Genomic DNA, 19,433 nt, shown 5'->3' with positions numbered 1-19,433 from the left:
AAAGTCAATTGTGAATTTACTCAAAGAGAAATAAGGTAAAAAAAAAATGCAACAGAAAAATATTTTAAAAAACAGTTCAGAATATGAAGGAAAAATTTTCTAAAGAGACAAATACTTTAAAGCAGAGCCAATCAGAACTTTTGGAAATAAAAGACCTATTTAGAGAACTATAAAATGTGGTAGAAAGTTTTAACAACAGACTAGACCAGGTAGAAAAAAATAATTTCAGAGCTCGAAGACAAGGCTTTCAGGTTAACCTCATCAGATAAAAATAATGAAAAGTAATGAACAGTCTCCAAAATATATGGGATTATGTAAAACAGCCAAACCTAAGAATCATAGGTGTTCCTGAGGGAGAAGAAAAAGTTAAAATTTGGAAAACTTATTTGAGGGAATAATTGAGGAAAATTTCCCTGGTCTTGCTAGAGATACAAGAAGCTCAAAGAACTTCTGAGAGATTCACTGCAAAAAGGACATCACCAAAGGCATATAGTCATCAGATTATCTAAAGTCAATGTGAAAGAAAGAAGTCTAAGAGCAGTTAGACAAACGCATCAGGTAACCTGTAGAGGAAAACCTATCAGACTAACAGCAGACTTCTCAGCAGAAACCTTACAAGCCAGAAGGGCCTGGGGTCCTATCTTTACTCTTTAACAGAATAACTGTCAGCGAAGAATTTTGTATCTAGCAAAACAAAACAAAACAAACAAACAAACAAAAATTAACTTTCTTAAGTGAAGGAGAAATAAAGTCTCTCAGAAAAGGAAATGCTAAGGAAGCTTGTCAATAATAGGCCTGCTTACAAGAAATGCTAAAAGGAGTTCTTGAAACAAAAGGTTGATGTGCAAAAGAACAGAAACTCCTGAAAGTATAAACTTCACAAGGCTTGTGAAACAATAACACAAGGAAGAAAATAAAGTCACTATGTAACAATCAACAGCATGACTGGAACAGTATCTCACATCTCAATATTAATGTTGAATGTACACGGTCTAAATGTTCCACTTGAAAGATATACACTGGCTGAATGGATTAAAAAAAAAAAAAATCACAAACCGAGTAGCTGCTGTCTTCAGAAGACACACTTAACATGTAAGGATTCTTAAAGACTCAAGATAAAGGAGTGAAAAAAGAGATTTCCAGCAAATGGAAGCCAAAAGCAAGCAGGAGTAGCTATTCATATATCAGATAAAAAAGACTTTAAAACAACAACGATTAAAAACAAACCAAAAAAAGACAATTATATAATGATAAAAGGATCAATTTAACAAGAAGATATAACAAACCTAAATATACATGCACCTAACTGCAATGCTCCCAGATTCATAAAACAACTAGTACTAGAGCTAAGAAAAGAGACAGACAGCAACACAATAATAATGGGAGACTTCAATACCTCACTAGCTGCACTAAACAGATCACTGAGGCAAAAAGTCAACAAAGAAACACTGGACTTAACCTGCATTCCAGAACAAATGGACCGAACAGATATTTATAGAACGGTCTACTCAAGAACCACAGAATACATACATTCTTGTCGTCAGCACACAGAACATTCTCCAAGATAGACCATATAATAGACCACAAAACAGATATATTTGTAAAAAACAAATCAAATAAAACCACAGCAGAGTAAGACACAAAATCAATTCCAAAAGAAACCCTCAAAACTACACAAATACATAGAAATTAAACAACCTGGTCCTGACTTTTGGGTTGATAATGAACTAAAGATGGAATTAAAATTTTTTTTTCCAAATGAATGGTAACAGTGATACAATACTGAAACCCCTGGAATACAGCTCAAGAGCAGCACTAAGAGTTAAGATTACAGCACTAAATATCTACATCAAAATGTCTGAAAGATCACAAACTGACAACCTATCTTCATACCTCAATGAACTAGAGAAACAAGAATATGCCAACCTAAAGCTAGTAGAGGAAAAGAGATAAAAAAGATCAGAGCAGAACTAAATGAAACTGAAACGAAAAAACAAATACAAAGTATCAATGAAACAAAAGGTTGGTATTTTGAAAAGATACATAAAACTGAGACACCACTAGGTAGATTAACCAAGAGAGAAGATACAAACAAGCTCAATTAGAAATGAAAATGGAGACATTACAACTGACACAAAGAATTATAAAAGACCATTCAAGACTACTGTGAACACCTCTATGCACACAAACTAGAAAATCTAGAGGAAATGGATAAATTCCAAAAAACACACAATCATCCTTGCTTGAATCAGGAAGAAATAGAAATCCTGAATAGACCAATAACAAGCAATGAGATTAAATCAATAATTTAAAAACTGCCAAAAACAAAACAGCCCAGGGCCAGATGGATTCATAGCCGAATTCTACCAGACATTCAAAGAAGAATTGGTGCCAATTCTACAGAAACTATTCCAAAACACTGAGAAGATGGAACCCTCCCTAACTAATTCTATGAAGCCAGTATCACCCTGATACCAAAGCCAGGAAAGAATATAACAAAAAAAAAAAGAAAAGAAAAGAAAGAAAGAAAAGAAAAAGAAAAAAGAAAACTACAGACCAATATCCCTGATGAATACAGATGCAAAAATCCTCAACAAAATACTAACAAACCGAATCCAACAGCACATCAAAAAATAGTAATTAACCACAATCAAGTGGGTTTTATCCCAAGGATGCAGGGATGGTTCAACATATGCAAGTCAAATGTGATTCACCACATAAACAAAATTAAAAACAAAAACAATATGGTCATCTCAAAAGACACAGAAAAAGGACTTGATAAAATCCAGCATCCTTTTATGATAAAAACCCTCAACAAACTAGGCATCAAAGGAATACACCTGAAAAAAACAAGAGCCGTCTACAACAAACCCACATCATAAAGAATGGGGAAAAGTTGAAAGCATTCCACCTAAGAACTGGAACAAGACAAAGATGCCCATTTTTACCACTTCTATTCAACATAGTCCTGGAAGTCATAGCCAGAGCAATCAGACAAGAGAAAGAAAAAAAAAGGGCATCCAAACTGGAAAAGAGGAAACAAACTATCTCTATTTGCTGATAATACGATCTTACACCTAGAAACCCTAAAACCTTCTCCAAAAGACTCTCAGAACTAATAAATGAATTCAGTAAAGTCTCAAGTCACAAAATCGATGTACACAAATCAGTAGCACTGCCATACATAAACAGCTATCAAGCTGAGAATCAAATCAAGAACTCAATTTTTTTTTTTTTTGAGACAGGTCTCGCTCTGTCACCCAGGATGGGTGCAGTGGCGTGATCTCGGCTCACTGCAACCTCTGCCTCCCAGGTTTAAGCGATTCTCCCAGCTCAGCCTCCTGAGTAGCTGGGATTACAGGTGCATGCCACCACATCCAGCTAATTTTTGTATTTTTAGTAGAGAAGGGATTTCCCCATGGTGGTCTAGCTGGTCTCAAATTCTCGACCTCATGATCCGCCCACCTCAGGCTCCCAAAGTGCTAGGATTACAGGCATGAGCAGCTGCGCCCATCCTTTTACAATAGCTACAAAAAATAAATAAACCTAGGAATATACTTAAGCAAGGAGGTAAAAGATTTCTACAAGAACTACAAAATACTGTTGAGAAAATCACAGATGACACAAACAAGTGGAAATACATCCTATGCTCATGGAATGGAGGAATCAAAACTGTGAAAATGACCATACTGCCCATAGTAATCTACAGATTCAATACAATTCCTATTAAAATACCAACATTTTCATAGAATTAGAAAAGAAAAATCCTAAAATTCATACAGAACCAGAAAAGAGCCTACATAGCCAATGTAATCTTAAGCAAAAAGAACAAATGTGGAGACACCACATTAACCAACTTCAAATTATACTGCAAGGCTATAGTAACCAAAACAGCATGGCACTGGTATAAAAGCAGATACACAGACCAATGGAACAGAAAAGAGAACCCAGAAATAAAGTCAAATACTTACAACCAACTAACCTTCAACAAAGCATACAAAAACATAAACTGGGGAAAGGATACCCTACCCTATTCAATAAATGGTGCTGGGAAAATTGGACAGCCACATGTAAAAGAATGAAACTGGATTCCTATCACTCATCATTTACAAAAATCAACTCAAGATGAACTAAAGACAAGGCCAGGCATGGTGGCTCATGCCTGTAATCCCAGCACTTTGGGACGCCAGGGCAGGCAGATCACTTGAGGTCAGTAGTTCAACAACAGCCTGGCAAACATGGTGAAACCCCATCTCTACCAACAATACAACAATTAGCCAGGTGTGGTGGCACACGCCTTGTAGTCCCAGTTACTCAGGAGGCTGATGTAGGAGAATTGTATGAACCCAGGAGGCAGAGGCTGCAGTGAGCCAAGATAGCGCCACTGCACTCCAGTCCAGGCAACAGAGCAAGACTCCATCTCAACAAAAAAAAAAAAAGAAGAAGAAGAAAAAAGGATCAACTAAAGACTTAAATCTAAGACCTAAACCTACAAAAATGTACATGAAAACCTCTTCTGGACATTGGACTAGACAAAGAAATTGTGACTAAGACTCCAAAAGCAAATGCTACAAAAACAAAAATAAATGGGAAATAAACTACGCAGCTTCTGCACAGCAAAAGGAAATCATCAGAATAAGCAAATAACCTGTAGAATGGGATAAAATACTTGCAAATTATGCATCCAATAAATGACTAATATCTAGAATCTACAAGGAACACAAAAAAATCAGCAAGAAAAAAAGTAGGCAAAAGACATGAACAGGCATTTCCCAAAAGAAGGTATACAACCAGCCAAAATATATATAAAAAATTTCAACACAACTAATGATAAAAGAAATGCAAACTGAACCACAATGAGATTCCATCCATCTTATCCCAGCCAGAATGGCCATTATTAAGAAGTCAAAAAGCAACAGATTGTTGTTGGCATGGATGTCGTGAAAGGGAACGTTTATACAATGCTGGTAGGAATGTAAATTAGTACAACCTCTACGGAAAACAGTATGAAGATTTCTCAAAGAACTAAAAGTAAATCTATCATTCAATCCACCAATCCCACTACTGAGTATTTATCCAAAAGAAAATACATCACTGTATCAAAAAGACACCTGCACGTTTATGTTTACTGCAGCACAATTCACAACTGCAAAGATACAGAATCAACCTAAGTGCCTATCAACCAATCAGTGGATAAAGAAAATGTGGTGTGTGTACATACACCACGGAATACGATTCATCCATAAAAAAGAACAAAATAATGTCTTTTGCAACAACTTGGACGGAAGTGGAGGCCATTATTCTAAGTGAAATAACTTGGGAATCAAAAATCAAATATCCCATGTTCTCACTTGTATGCAAAAGTGTAACGAGTGGTATAATGGATACTGGAGACTCAGAAGGAGGAAGGCAGGAGGAGGGTAAGGGATGAAAAGCTACCTATTGGGTATAATGTCCACTAGCTTGGTGACAGGCACACTAAAATCCCAGACTTCACCACTATACAATTCATCCATGTAACCAAAAACTGCTTATACCCTGAAAGCTACTGAAATAAAAAATTACAATTTAAAAAGAAATCCATTTACATTAGCATCAAAAAATAAAATACGTGAGAATCAATTTTAAAAAGAGAAATGTCTGTATAATAAAAACTATAAAACACTGATGAAAGACATAGAAGATAGCATGAATAAATGGAAAGATATCCCATGTTCATGAATTGGAAGAATAAAAATACTGTCAAAATGTCCATACTACCCAAAGTGATCTACAGATCCAATGCAATTGACCATCAAAATTCCAATTTCATTCTTCACAAAAATAGAAAAAAAAATCTTAAGATTTGCATGGAACCACAAAAGACTCCAAATAGCTAAACCAGTCTTGACCAAAAAGAATAAAAGCTGGAGGCATCGCTCTACAGGGGTTCAAAATACATTGCAAAGCTATAGTAATCAAAATTGCATGGTACTGGTACAAAAACAGACACATCAACCAGTGGATTAGGATAGAAAGCCCAGAAATAAACCCACACATCTAAGTTTAATTGATTTTCAACAAAGTTGCCCACAACAGACAATGGGGAAAGGACAGTCTCTTCAATAAAGGTTGGAAAAATTGGGTAGCCACATACAGAAGAATGAAAATGGACCCTTATCTCACTCCTATAAAAGAATAAACTCAAAATGGTTTAAAGATTTACGTGTTAGACCTGAAACTCTGTAACTATTAGAAGAAAACAGAGTGTGATATGGTTTAGCTCTGTGTCCCCACCCAAATCTCATCTTGAATTGTAATCCTCACTTGTTGAGGGAAGGACCTGGTGGGAGGTGACTGGATCATGGGGACAGTTTCTTACATGCTGGTTCTCATGATAGTGAGTGAGTTCTCACAAGATCTGAGGGTTTAAGTGTTTGAAAGTTCCCCTCTCACTCTTCTTTTTCCTGCTGCCATGTAAGACGTGCCTTGCTTCCCCTTCGCCTTCTGCCATCATTGTAAGTTTCCTGAGGCCTTGTCAGCCACGCAGAACTGTGAGTCAATTAAACCTCTTTTGTTTATAAATTACCCAGTCTCAGGTAGTTCTTTATAGCAGTGTGAAAATGGACTAATACAGGGGGCAAGCTCCTTGACACTGGTTTGGGCAGAGATGTCTTGGATGTGACCCCAAAATCACTGGCAGTGAAAGCAAAAATAGATAAATGGGATTGCATCAAACTAAAAAGCTTCTGCACAGCAAAGGACACAATAGGGTGAACAGATAACTCACAGACTAGGAGAAAATACACGCAAATAATATATCAGAAAAGGGAATAATATCCAAAATATACAAGGAACTCAAACTACTCAATAACAAGAACACATATAACCATATTTCAACATGGGCAAAGAACCTGAACAGTCATTTCTCAAAAGAAGACATACAAGTGCCAACAGATATATGAAAAAATGCTCAACATCTCTAATCATAAGAGAAATGTAAATTAAAACCACAGTAAAATATAATCTCACAACTGTTAGACTGGTTATTACCAAAAAGATAAAAGACAAATGTTGGCATGGTTGTGGAGAAAAGGAAATCCTTATACACTGTTGGTGGTATTATAAATTAGTACAGTCATTTTGGAAAACAGGATGGAGGTTCCTCAAAAAACTAAAAATAGAATTACAATATGATCTAGCAATCCCACTACTGGGTACATACCCACAGGAAATAAATTCAGTATGTCGAAAAGATATTTGTACTCCAATGTTCACTGCAGCATTATTCACAACAGCCAAGGTATGGTAATAACCAAAGTGCCTATGAATGGGTCGAAACAATGTGGTACACATACACAATGAAACATTATTCAGTCTTTAAAGAACAAGAAATTCTGTCATTTGCGACAACATGAATGTCTACGGGGCATTATGCTAAGTGAAATAGGCCAGCCACAGAGAGAAAATACTGTATAATTTCACTTATATATGGAGCACTCACTGTTTTAAGGCATTTCTTTCTTTTTTTTGAGAAAGGGTCTTGCTCTGTTGCTCAGGCTGGAGTGCAGTGGCACAATCATGACTCACTGCAACCTCAAACTCCTGGGCTCATGCAATCCTCTGGCCTCAGCCTCTCCAGTAGCTGAGACTAGATGCAGGTGCCACCACACCCAGTTTTCTTTCTTTTTCTTTTTTTTTTTTTTTTTTTTTTTTGGTAGAAATGGAGAGGTGGGTCTTACCTTGATGCCCAGGACTCTCAAAGTGCTGCGATTACAGGCATGATCTACTGCTAAAAAACTACCTAAGACACGTGTTCCTTCTTCTACGCCTTGACATGTTTCCTTGGAATAATTTAATTGCTTGCAAGCCCAAATTAAAAAGCAAAATGCAAAAAGGTCAGGAAACTGGCCAAGCACAAGTGGCTCACACCTTAATACCAGCACTTTGGGGGGCCAAGGTAAGAGAACTACTTGAGCCCAGGAGTTAGAGAACAGCCTGGGAAATGTAGCAAGACCCGGTCTCTATTAAAGAAAAAAAAAGAAGAAGAAGAAGAAGAAGGAGAGGAGGAGGGGGGGGGGAGGAGGAGGAAGAAGGAGGAGGAGAAGAAGAAAGAAGAAGAAAGAAAGGAGGAGGAGGAGGAGGAGGAGGAGATGATAAAAAGTTGAAAAATAGGCCGGGCGCGGTGGCTCAAGCCTGTAATCCCAGCACTTTGGGAGGCCGAGACGGGTGGATCACGAGGTCAGGAGATCGAGACCATCCTGGCTAACACGGTGAAACCCCGTCTCTACTAAAAATACAAAAAACTAGCTGGGCGAGGTGGCGGGCGCCTGTAGTCCCAGCTACTCGGGAGGCTGACGCAGGAGAATGGCGTGAACCCGGGAGGCGGAGCTTGCAGTGAGCTGAGATCCGGCCACTGCACTCCAGCCCGGGCGACAGAGCAAGACTCCGTCTCAAAAAAAAAAAAAAAAAAAAAAAGTTGAAAAATAAGGAATTACTGTCAGTCAGCCATACTGACCTGTCTTGCACTTTGAGGGCATTCCTTTTTACGATCAGTTTTTCACCTTCCAAATCCCACTAATCTGTCCTATTTCAGTTCATCCATCAGGCCTCCAATTAATATCACTTCTTCAAAAAAACCTTCCCTGATTCTTAGATTGTTATGCCTCTCTGCTACATGGCCCTACAGTTCTCAAAGACCCTTATCTTACTGTGACCACATAATTTATCATCCACATGCTATCTGGAGAATGAATGTGGAACTAGTAGTTATGCTGAGACAATAAGCAACACCAGGAATGTACATTCATCCTACCTTATCAGTTTATCTTCCTGCTTGAGTAAGAGTTTCATGAGGAGAGGGTATGACTGTCTTGTTTACCAACTGTTCCCCTCAACAATTAACTCAGTGCTTAGAATACAAAAGGTGTGGTCGGATAAGCATTAATTTTTATAAAGAAAATTAACTTCAAAAAGGAAAATCTTATCCAGACAAAATTAACTACTGTGTTCCCACTCAAATCCTAATACTTTTTTGCCCCATACCTTTAATAAAGACCTCTTATCTTGTGTTTACTTATATCTTTCTCTCTCTAAATTTCCTCCCCTCAATCAGAATATAAACTTCATGAGGACAGGATGTAGGTTTTGTGTTTTGCTCATTGATGTTTCCTCAGGATCTAGAACAATACTTTTCATGATAGACATTTACTCCTCATTTATACAGATGTACCCTGAATGGTATCCTCTCTACTTTGCTCTGCCTATCTCCACCTGAAAGCTAAGCCACATAACCTATGAAGCCTCCTCAGACAATACTAGTAAGAAATAATCCCTCCTTCCTCTGTACACAATAGTTTATCTTTCTTAAAATACCTTCTACCCTTTACCCTTGTCCTAAAATTATGTGTCTTATGTCTTATTCTTCTTGGTATGTGCCACAGTACCCTAGTACAATGCCTGGCATACAGTATCTACAAAATAAAGATCTGTCAAACTGATAAAATGACACTCCATATAATTACAGGTATATATAGCATTCAGAAAGCATGCTAGTTTTCTAAAGAACCTTCTCATTCATGTATATATCCCTAGCTCAGGTCATTACCATTGCAACAACATCTGTATCTACTCAGCATCTTCCTCTTGCAATGGGTTATTCTGTGAAGAGTACACACCTTAACTGCTTTGATTCACTTCTCAACACTATGGGCTTTCAAATCAAAGTAAAAGTCCTGATCTCATATCTTTAGTTTATCTACCCAAATCTGTCTACTCCTTATCTAAATAACCACATTCTAGCCTAAGTTCTTCACAATAATTTAAAGGGTCTTCAATTATGCCCACCTGTACTTTTTACTCACTAGTCAATCATGCATGCTGTGTCTCCAAGTGGAACATCCTTTAGCATTTTCTACGCAAAAACAGCTCCACTTTCGCACCAAAATTATTAGTCTCAAAGTCTCATTCCTCTTCCTTAGAGGTCTTCCCAGGCAGCATTATATATTTTGAGTCACTTCAGTTGGTGTACCAAATTCATTACTTAATATTTGCTCTGTCATTTATAATCACATTTATGTTACTCAATTATATATGTTTGAATTAATGTAGGGAATTCTGCTTTAAATCAAGGATGATGAGCTCACAACAGAATATGCATCTGTAAAAAGAATTCTGATCCAGTGTTGTAGTCTTCAGTATAGCAAATACTAGTGGAAGAATAATGTAGTTGTAGACAGCATAGACTGTGAAGGCAAGACTATCTGAGTTCAAATTCTGGCTTTGGTATTTTTTAGTACCTTGGATAACTCACTTAACATCCATGTTCATCAGCTTCATCAGTTATTTTAAAAATTACATGAGTTAATACACATAAAATCCTTTTAAAACCATTTGGCACATAAATTCAGCATAATCTTCTATTGTTTTGACTTTTAGCCTCTCACTTATAGCTGAGAACACTAAAGTGCAAAAAATTTAACAACTTGCCAAAAGTCACAGGAACTAGTAAGTTGTAAAGTCAGAAAAGAAACATGAGATTCCTACTAGAGAAGTCTGTCTCACCATTTTATTCAATATCTTTTCAATAAACTGAAATTTTATTCAATTTGTTTAAGGTCTTTGGGACCATTATATGATTAAAAAATGATAAGAAGAAATCAATTTGTAAAAGGAAAATGAGATTTATAAACTAACTCAGGGATTAAGAAAAGAAGAAAGAAATATAATAATAATAGAAGAGAGAGCACAGGCTTATGCTCATGTAAATGGAGGGGACAGGTAAGTATTCCAGAGAACTGGGTTAAGCATATTATGATGGAGCCAGCCTGACCAACATGGTGAAACCCCATCTCTACTAAAAATACAAAAATTAGTTGGGCATAGTGGTGCACGCCTGTAATCCCAGCTACTTGGAGGGGCTGAGGCAGGAGAATCACTTGAACCCAGGAGGCGGAGGCTGCAGTGAGCCAAGATGGCGCCACTACACTCCAGCTTGGGTGACAGAGTGAGATTCTGTCTCAAAAGAAAAAATAAATAAATAAATAAATAAAATAATAAAGAAAAAATATTATTAGGATGGAGGTAACTGTCAAGCTTTATTTTCCATTTAAGACATAATGATGTTCTTGCTTGCATTAAAATCACTTCTCTTTAGGAGTTTAGAAAGTCTTTTTTCAGCCAGGCGCAGTGGCTCACACCTATAATCCCAGCACTTTGGGAGGCTGAAGCGGGTGGACTACTTGAGTCCAGGAGTTTGAGACCAGCCTGGGCAACATGGCAAGACCCCATCTCTACAAAAAAATTTAAAAGTAGCTGGGTGTGGTGGTAGTCCCAGCTACTCAGGAGGCTGCGGTAGGAGGATCAACCTGGGCCCAGGAAGTGGAGGCAGCAGTGAGCCAGCCATGATGGTACCACTGCACTCTAGCCTGGGTGATGGAGTGAAACACAGTCTCCAAAAAAGCAAAAAAAAAAAAAAAAAAAAAAAAAAAGGGAAAAAGGAAAAAAAGCCTTCTCTGTTCCATCAAAAGCTCATTACTTCAAAATTTAAAATGTGTGAAATTGTTTTATTTTTTCACATAGAAGTTCAATGTTTACATATGGACAAAGAAATCACAAATTTCAGAAATTTAATAAGGAACTTAGAGGGGTATCAATGTATTTACCATCTACATTTAACTTTTATCCTTTAAACGTCTGAAGGTCATGGTCAGGACCATCACTATTTGCCCTAGGCATTTCCTTAGATAAAAACCCAATGGTTACTTAAAATACACACTCTGTCCTAACAAAAATACTATATATTATATAACCTCTCACCTCCCACTCTAAAAAAAACTCTAAAGGAAAAATACAGGTAATTCAGTTTATCAGGGCAGGAAATTATGTTTCGTAAGAACACTATATTTTAGTATATTTGTTAAACAATATCTGTCCCCCTAATTATATGCCCTTTGCTTATAGCCAACCTCTTTGTATGCTCCTACAGGGGCAACCAATACCCAGCTTAGGCCAAAATGAATATCAGCATTAGTAATCGAAAGACCCTTGTATGGTTATGAACATTTTGTGAAAATATACCACAAAAGTAAATTTCCGAATATTTTATATTTTAAAGTGATGATCAAAAAACAGTAGAAAATGAATACAGAAAATATATGTACAAAACGTACATTCAATAACACATGCTTTTGTAACCTGAATCCTGTATTTCTTTAGGCCTCCACTATAAAACTGCATATAGTCTCAGAAAAAAAAGGAAGACTCTCAAAAATAGGGATTGCTTTAAGAATATAAAACAAGGTAAAGAGAATAAAAGGCAAGCTTAATATCCAAAAGAAATGCACAGTTGTTAACCCAATTCCAACTTGCAAAAATAACTGAAATTCCAGGAACTTCAGAAGAAAAAAGCAAATAGAGAAGACCACACTTCTTCAGCTCTTCAAACAATCTTTTCCAAATTGTTTAACAATGCCATGTGTTTTTTAAAATGTGGATTTTTCTCTCCTTCCTTCAAATTCTGGCAACAGCTGCTAAATGTTTTATACTCCATATATTCATATAATGTCCATGAATTAAGCTTACTTTAAAAGGCAAAGGCTGGATATAAGCTGAGAGGAGTGCTTTAAAAAAAAAAAAAAGGCAAAGGCAGGAGAGCAGAAACTGATGTTTGTTCATTCCTTCTCAAATGATAACATACTGAGCTTATCAACATCTCTTGTAAAATTGTCTAGCTCTGGCCGGGCGTGGTGGGTCACACTTGTAGTCCCAGCACTTTGAGAGGCCAAGGTGGATGGATCACCTGAGGTCAGGAGTTCGAAACCAGCCTGGCCAACAGGCAAAACCCTATCTCTACTAAAAATATAAAAAAGTCAGGCACGGTGGGCACCTGTAATCCCAGCTACTTGGGAGGCTGAGTCAGGAGAATGGCTTGAACACAGGAGGTGGGGGTTGCAGTGAGTTGAGATCGCGTCACTGCACTCCAGCCTGGGCGACACAGCGAGACTCCATCTCAAAAAAAAAAAAAAAATTGTCTAGTTCTGTTACCAGAAGACCATGTCACCAAAACTAAACTTTAACTTCTTAAACTCTGGTTTGTGTAAAGTCAAAAGTTGTTCTGGCCAAATAATTCATTTTATATATCCCGATAACTGGCTTACTGAATTCCCTCTGCTGAATCCAATAAATCCTCCTTACTAAATCTCACTGCTGTTATACCTCTTGGACTCATGTGATCCCAACCTAATCACAGTTTGAGATCTTTATCTTTGAGGCTCAAAAGTTTTAACCCTTTACCAGGAATGGGCATACAACAAATTTATTTGACCAAGCATTTACTCAGTTTCTTTCATCTTATCCTATTCTCTTTGCCCTGATTCGTGCTGCAAACATTTACTAGTATCTATTATAAGCTGTGAAAAATGGTAACACAGGAGATACAAATGTAAGGTATTTTCTCTGCCCTTAAGGGGCACATATTCCAGTAGAGGAGACAAATATAAAAACAAATAATTTCTACAAAGTGTGGGAAATTCTATAAAAGAGTTTTATAAAAATTCTAGAAGAACACAAATGGAAAAGAGTAAGGGAAGCTTCACAAAGCAGTTAACATTTGAAATGGGTCTTGAAGAACAGTAACGTAGGATGGATATGTGTTTTGTATGTATTAGCTGAGATGCTGGAAATGTAGAAAGGATGAGGAAAGCTGATGGCAGTCAAAGTGCTGACTAAAAATATGTTAAAATAGACAACTTAGGATATTAACTATAGTTCCTTTTTTGTTTCACTCTTGCAAACTAATTTTAACCATTAATTCACAAGTAAGAATTATCTTACAAGCAATACACACACACACACACACACCTTAGAAATGTTGTGTACAAAGTGACTATTAAATGGACAGAACCAGGAAAAGGTATTTTGAGGACAATGGGGAAAATTCAATGCAACCAAACTGATCCTCTATAATAGAAGGGAATAGCTGTGTTACATAAAACTATTCCTAAATGTTGTAGATGCAGAGAAAAGAATACCAAACTAAAACTCAAGAGAGCTGGATTCAAGTCTCAAACAACAGCTATGCCCTAATTATGACAAAACCTTTACTTAAGTCCTAAACTGCCCCTCAGAGTTAAGATCAAATAAAATGAGTCTGAAAAGTGTTCTGAAAAATGTAAAATGCTACACAAATAAAATCTTACTTTCATTATAGTTACATGTGCTACATTGGAAAATAACTTTCAAAATCCGTATTTCAGACATATTCAATGCATTATACTAAATTTATGACAAAGAGCCTTTACCCGTTCTACAGATCGTGCCCTCTTCTTTGGCCGAGTAGGCAGCACATCTTCCTTCGGATTGGTGTCTATTGCCCAATAGGACCCCTAGAGGTAAAGAAATTATATTAACAGTATAGTACAGCAACCCTATGATATTAAAATGGATTTTTATAATCCTTTGCATCAAAAGCAAACATTCTGCAAATACAATGGAAAAATAGCATAAGAAACACTTGTTTTGAACTGAGAAAAAGATTATATAAGAAAATATATCCACTTTATTAAAAGAAAACATTCATAAGCTGAAGAATCCAAATCTAAGAACTTCTGCCACACCAAAATTTAAACAGAAAATGATCAACAAAACACATTTTTAATATACAGTGATTCTCAATTGAACAGATGTTAATTATATGACATGAAAATAATTTAATGTATAAAGATACTGTAGTTTCTGTATCCTGGGACCTCACAAATCTACATGGTTAGTGAAACATTTTTAAAGACAAACTGCTAGAACACATTTTATATAGTAAGTGTTCCTAAGAAGCAAAGATATGTGCATAAATTTTTTACTGCTTACTCTGTCATGACTTAACTATTCTCTCTTACTTTTTGATACAAGTTATCACAGCATTCATTTGAAAATATGTATGGAGCACCTACTGTGTTCCAGGCACTCAGAAAGTGTGACTCTCCAAAAAAAAAAAAAAAAAACCAAAAAAAAAAAAAAAAAAAAACTTTGGAAAAGCACAGATCCCTAGATACAGTTTGCAAACATTATACAAACAAGAATAGCAAAACACAGAAAGATAAAGTGGCTTTCCCATTTAAAGTTGTGAGAACCAGGAACAAAGACAAACAGAAACAAATTCGGATTTTTAGCTCTTTTTCCTTCAATTATCCTGCCTCTATACATACACATGGGGGAGGAAAGCATGAAAGAGGGGAGTTCAAGAAAGGGAAAGAGGGAAAGGAGGAAGATATGCATTTCAGAAACAGAAACACAATGTATATCCTAGTTTTACAATTAATCCCAGTGGTCATATCCAAATTTAGTCTTTGTCTCTACTATCTCATTAATCTTCCTAAGCTGTTTTTTAAGGCAACATTTGACAATGACGGGAAATACAACCCTGGCCTATCAATCCTCACACTTTATGCCCAACATGAATCATCTCCTTATACTTTCTTGCACATACCATGTTGTTTATCTGATCCTGTCCTACATGCTGACCTCGCTACTTGCAATGCCCACCACACCAATGATAAATCCATATTCCACCTTCAAATTTTACCTCATATTATCCAAAGGAATCCTTCTTTGATCTTCCTACCATACCCAAGAATTCATCACTCTCTCCCTCTGCAAGATCTCTATACTTTTTACACATTTAGACCATTGTTTGCAATTAACATTCAATTCTGTTTACAGGTCTGTATCCCTTTCTAGGCTATATGTATGTATTCCTTAAGGGTAGGGGACTATTTTATTTGTTTCTATATCCACAGTGCCAGGCACAATGTCAGACACGAAGCAAGTACTCAATTAACATCTGTTGAAATGAGAAGGCAAAAAAAAGCTGTTTAACAAACTGCATCAAGAATATCAGTGTACTGGGTGTTACTATGTACATGCCAGTGTACACTGTTGGTGTACAAGGTAGGTGTCTATGTCTCGGATCCTGGTCTATGCAGGTACCCGAGCTTAACACTCATTTCATCACCCAGCCACTGCTGGGGTAATTCTATGTTATCTTTTCAAAACAGTCACTACATTTCAGCTAAGAGTCTACCAGACCTGGTAAGAATCTGCTAGGTAGGACCTATGAACTTGCCAAGAACCCTGTAAAATGTAGATGCTACAAAAAGCACTAAAAATGGGAAAACAATGATTTAGGTTTGGCCAGCAAGTTTCAAAATAAATGCAAAGGGGAAAAATTTTACACTGAGTTCTTATAAAAATTAAAAATAAAGTAGGAGAGAAAATACCAAACTTCATTGGACAACAGTTTAAAAACCACTTTTCATAGAAAAGATAAGCTCCAGCATTTAGTTTTGTTTTGGATGGGTGTGTATACGTGTATTAATCTGGGGAAACCATTCAATGTCCAAACTTTACACTGATTTGTCAGTAAACATTTCAATAAAATTACAAAAACAAATAGATATCTCTTCTTCCACACAAAATATGAATGGTTGTGGCTTGTCACAAATAAATCAACAAAAGGGAAAAAACTTGCCCATAGCCTGTTACTATCCACTAGGTATTCATAAAATCCTGAACGCCTAAATGCAAATTCTAATAATTAAAGATTTACAAAAGTAATTGTGAAATCTTCCACCAAACAGTTCAGACTAACAAAGTATTTGAGTCTGACCTCTGAAATCACAGGTTTGAATAAAGAGACCTTAAAATTCCTCTTCACATAGCAAAACCACAGTGAGATAACACTTTATACCCACCAGGATGTCTATGATGAAAAAAAAAAAAAACAGAAAATAGCAAGTACAGGCTAAGTATCCCTTATCCAAATATCCAAAATGCTTGAAATCAGAAATCTTTTGGATTTCAGATTTTGGAATACCTGCATATAACTAATGAGGTATCTTGGGGATGGGACCCAAGTCTAAAGCTCAAAATTGATTTATGTTTCATATAAACTCTTATACACATAGTTTGAAGGTAATTTTTTGTAATCATTTTAATAATTTTGTGCATGAAAACAAAATTTTAACTGTAATCCATCATATGAGGTGAGGCATGGAATTTTCCACTAGTGGCATCATGTTGGTGCTCAGTAAGTATTAGATTTTATGGCATTTGTATTTCAAATTTTCAGATTAAGGATGCTCAACCTGTATTGGCAAGCACGTAGAGAAACTGAAACTCTTATGCACTGCTGATAGAAATGTGTAAAGGTGTAACCACTGTAGAAAATATGGCAATTCCTAAAAAAATTAAATGGAATTACCAAATGATCCAGCAATTCCACTTCTGGATATATATCCAAAAGATACGAAAGCAGAAAGTCAAGTATTTACACACTCATGTTCATAGTAATATTACTCACAACAGCCAAAAGGTAAAGCAGCCCAAGTGTGCATTGAAGGATACATGGATAAACAAATACACCACATACATCCAATAGAGTATTATTCAGCCTTAAAAAGGAGGGATATTCTAGCCGGGGGCAGTGGCTCAACCTGTAATCCCAACACTTTGGGAGGCCGAGGAGACAGATTACCAGGTCAGGAGATCGAGACCATCCTGGCTAACACAGTGAAACCCTGTCTCTACTTAAAAAAAAAAAACACAAAAAATTAGCCAGGCATGGTGGCAGGCACCTGTAGTCCTAGCTACTTGGGAGGCTGAGGCAGGAGAATGGCAAGAACCCAGAAGGCGGAGCTTGCAGTGAGCCCAGATCACACCACTGCACTCCAGCCAGGGCAACAGAGTGAGACTCTGTCTCCAAAAAAAACAAAAGGGATACTCTGACATATAAGCCAGTCACAGAAGGACAAATATTCTATGATTCCACTTATAAGTAGTAAAATTCTTAGAGACAAAGAGTAGAATGATGGTTGGTAGGGGATGAGGGGAAAGGAATATAGGCACTTATTGTTTAATGAGTAAAGAATTTAAGCGGAAGATGAAAAGGTTCTCGAGATGGATGGTAGTGATGACTGCACACCAATGTGAATGAACTTAATATTACTGAACTGTACACCTAAAATGATTCAAATGGTAAGAATTATGTTATGTATATTTTACCACCAAAAAAGTACCTCTCCGATTTTCTTTTCTTTTTTTCTTAACACAGTGGCACGATCATGGCATAATGCAGCCTTGACCTCCCAAGCTCAAGTGATCCCGAGCCTCAAAAGTAGCTGAGACCACAGGTATATTCCACCCCCACGCCTGGTTGTTTTTTTGTTTGTTTGTTTGTTTGTTTGTTTTTTGAGACAGAGTCTCACTCCTCTGTTGGCCAGGCTGGAGTGCAGTGGCGCAATCTCAGCTCACTGCAACCTCCACCTCCTGGGGTCAGGCAAGTCTCCTGCCTTAGCCTCCCAGGTAGCTGGGATTACAGGCGACCACCGTCATGCCCAGATAATTTTTGTATTTTCACTTGAGACGGGGTTTCACCGTGTTGGCCAGGCTGATTTCAAACTCCTGAACTCAGGCGGTCTGCCTCCCAAGTGCTGGGATTACAGGTGTGAGCCACTGCACCTGCCTAGTTTTCTGATTTTTTGTAGAAATGGGGCCTTGTCATGTTGCCCAGGTTGGTCTCAAACTCTTGGGCTCAAGTGATCCCCCTGCCTTGGGCATCCCAAAATGCTGAGGTTACAGGTGAGCCACCACACCCAGCCATCTAAGAAGCAGTTACCTTTGCTCTTCCTTGTTAGACAATATAAAAATCTCACAAAAACTGAACTGACATTTTAGATAGCCAATCAACAAACACAGGCTCAGTTCAATTTCCTCCCAGAGTAGGGTCTATACCACTAGGCTCATGTGGAGCAAGTAGGAAACAGGAGGTTTTTGTTTAAGTGGGGTTTTTTTTGTTTTTTTGTTTGGCAGGGAAAAGGGTGTTGAGGCAAGGTCTTGCTCTGGTGCCAACACTGGAACACAGTGGCACACAATCATAGATCACTGCAACCTCAAACTCCTGGGCTTAATCAACACTCTTTCCTCAGCCTCCTGAGTAGATAGGACTGTAAGTACCTGCCACCAGGCCCAGCTAACATTTTCCTTTATCTTTTTGTAGAGATAGGGTCTTGCTATGTTGCCAAAGCTAGTCTTGAACTTCTGGTCTATAAGGATCTTCCCACCTAGGCATCCCAAGCACTAGGATTACAGGCATGAGCCATCACACTCAATTTAGTTTTATTTTTAAATCAACTTTGCTGAAGTATATTTAAACAAAAATAAAATGCACCCATTTTAAGTGTGCAGTTTAAGAAAGTTTGACAATTGTATACATTCATGTAACCAACACTAAAAATACAGAACCCTAAAAATCTCCCTTGTGTGACTCAGGAAGCAATTCCCTTTCCTTCACCTTCTCTCATCCTACACAACCACTGATTCCTATCATTGTGTATATTCTAGCATTTCATACAAGTGAACTCAAACTGTCAAACTATTTTCCACTCTCGACAGCAGTGTATGAC

General features: G+C 37.2%; 1 protein-coding gene across 5 annotated transcripts in view; it reads right to left on the bottom strand.

Annotated features, from left to right (window-relative positions):
- Positions 1-19,433, bottom strand: part of FOXJ3 (forkhead box J3) — a 157,416-nt gene that overhangs the window by 37,428 nt on the left and 100,555 nt on the right. For 4 of the 5 annotated variants that reach the window (XR_004440907.1, XR_004440908.1, XR_004440909.1 and 1 more), the window contains one exon: positions 14,280-14,363. The exons of the other annotated variant lie outside the window; for it this stretch is intronic. Coding sequence is in view for 1 of the 4 variants with exons in the window: in XM_033226864.1 (XP_033082755.1) it covers positions 14,280-14,363 (84 nt within the window). In the remaining 3 variants the exon portion in view is untranslated. The remainder of the gene's footprint in view (positions 1-14,279; positions 14,364-19,433) is intronic. 5 annotated transcript variants of the gene reach the window in all.

Source organism: Trachypithecus francoisi, unplaced genomic scaffold, assembly GCF_009764315.1.
Source record: "Trachypithecus francoisi isolate TF-2019V2 unplaced genomic scaffold, Tfra_2.0 Lachesis_group12, whole genome shotgun sequence".
NCBI classification, from domain to species: Eukaryota; Metazoa; Chordata; class Mammalia; order Primates; family Cercopithecidae; genus Trachypithecus; species Trachypithecus francoisi.
Note: the sequence above shows the minus strand (reverse complement) of the source record. Positions and strands in the feature narration are given on the sequence as shown.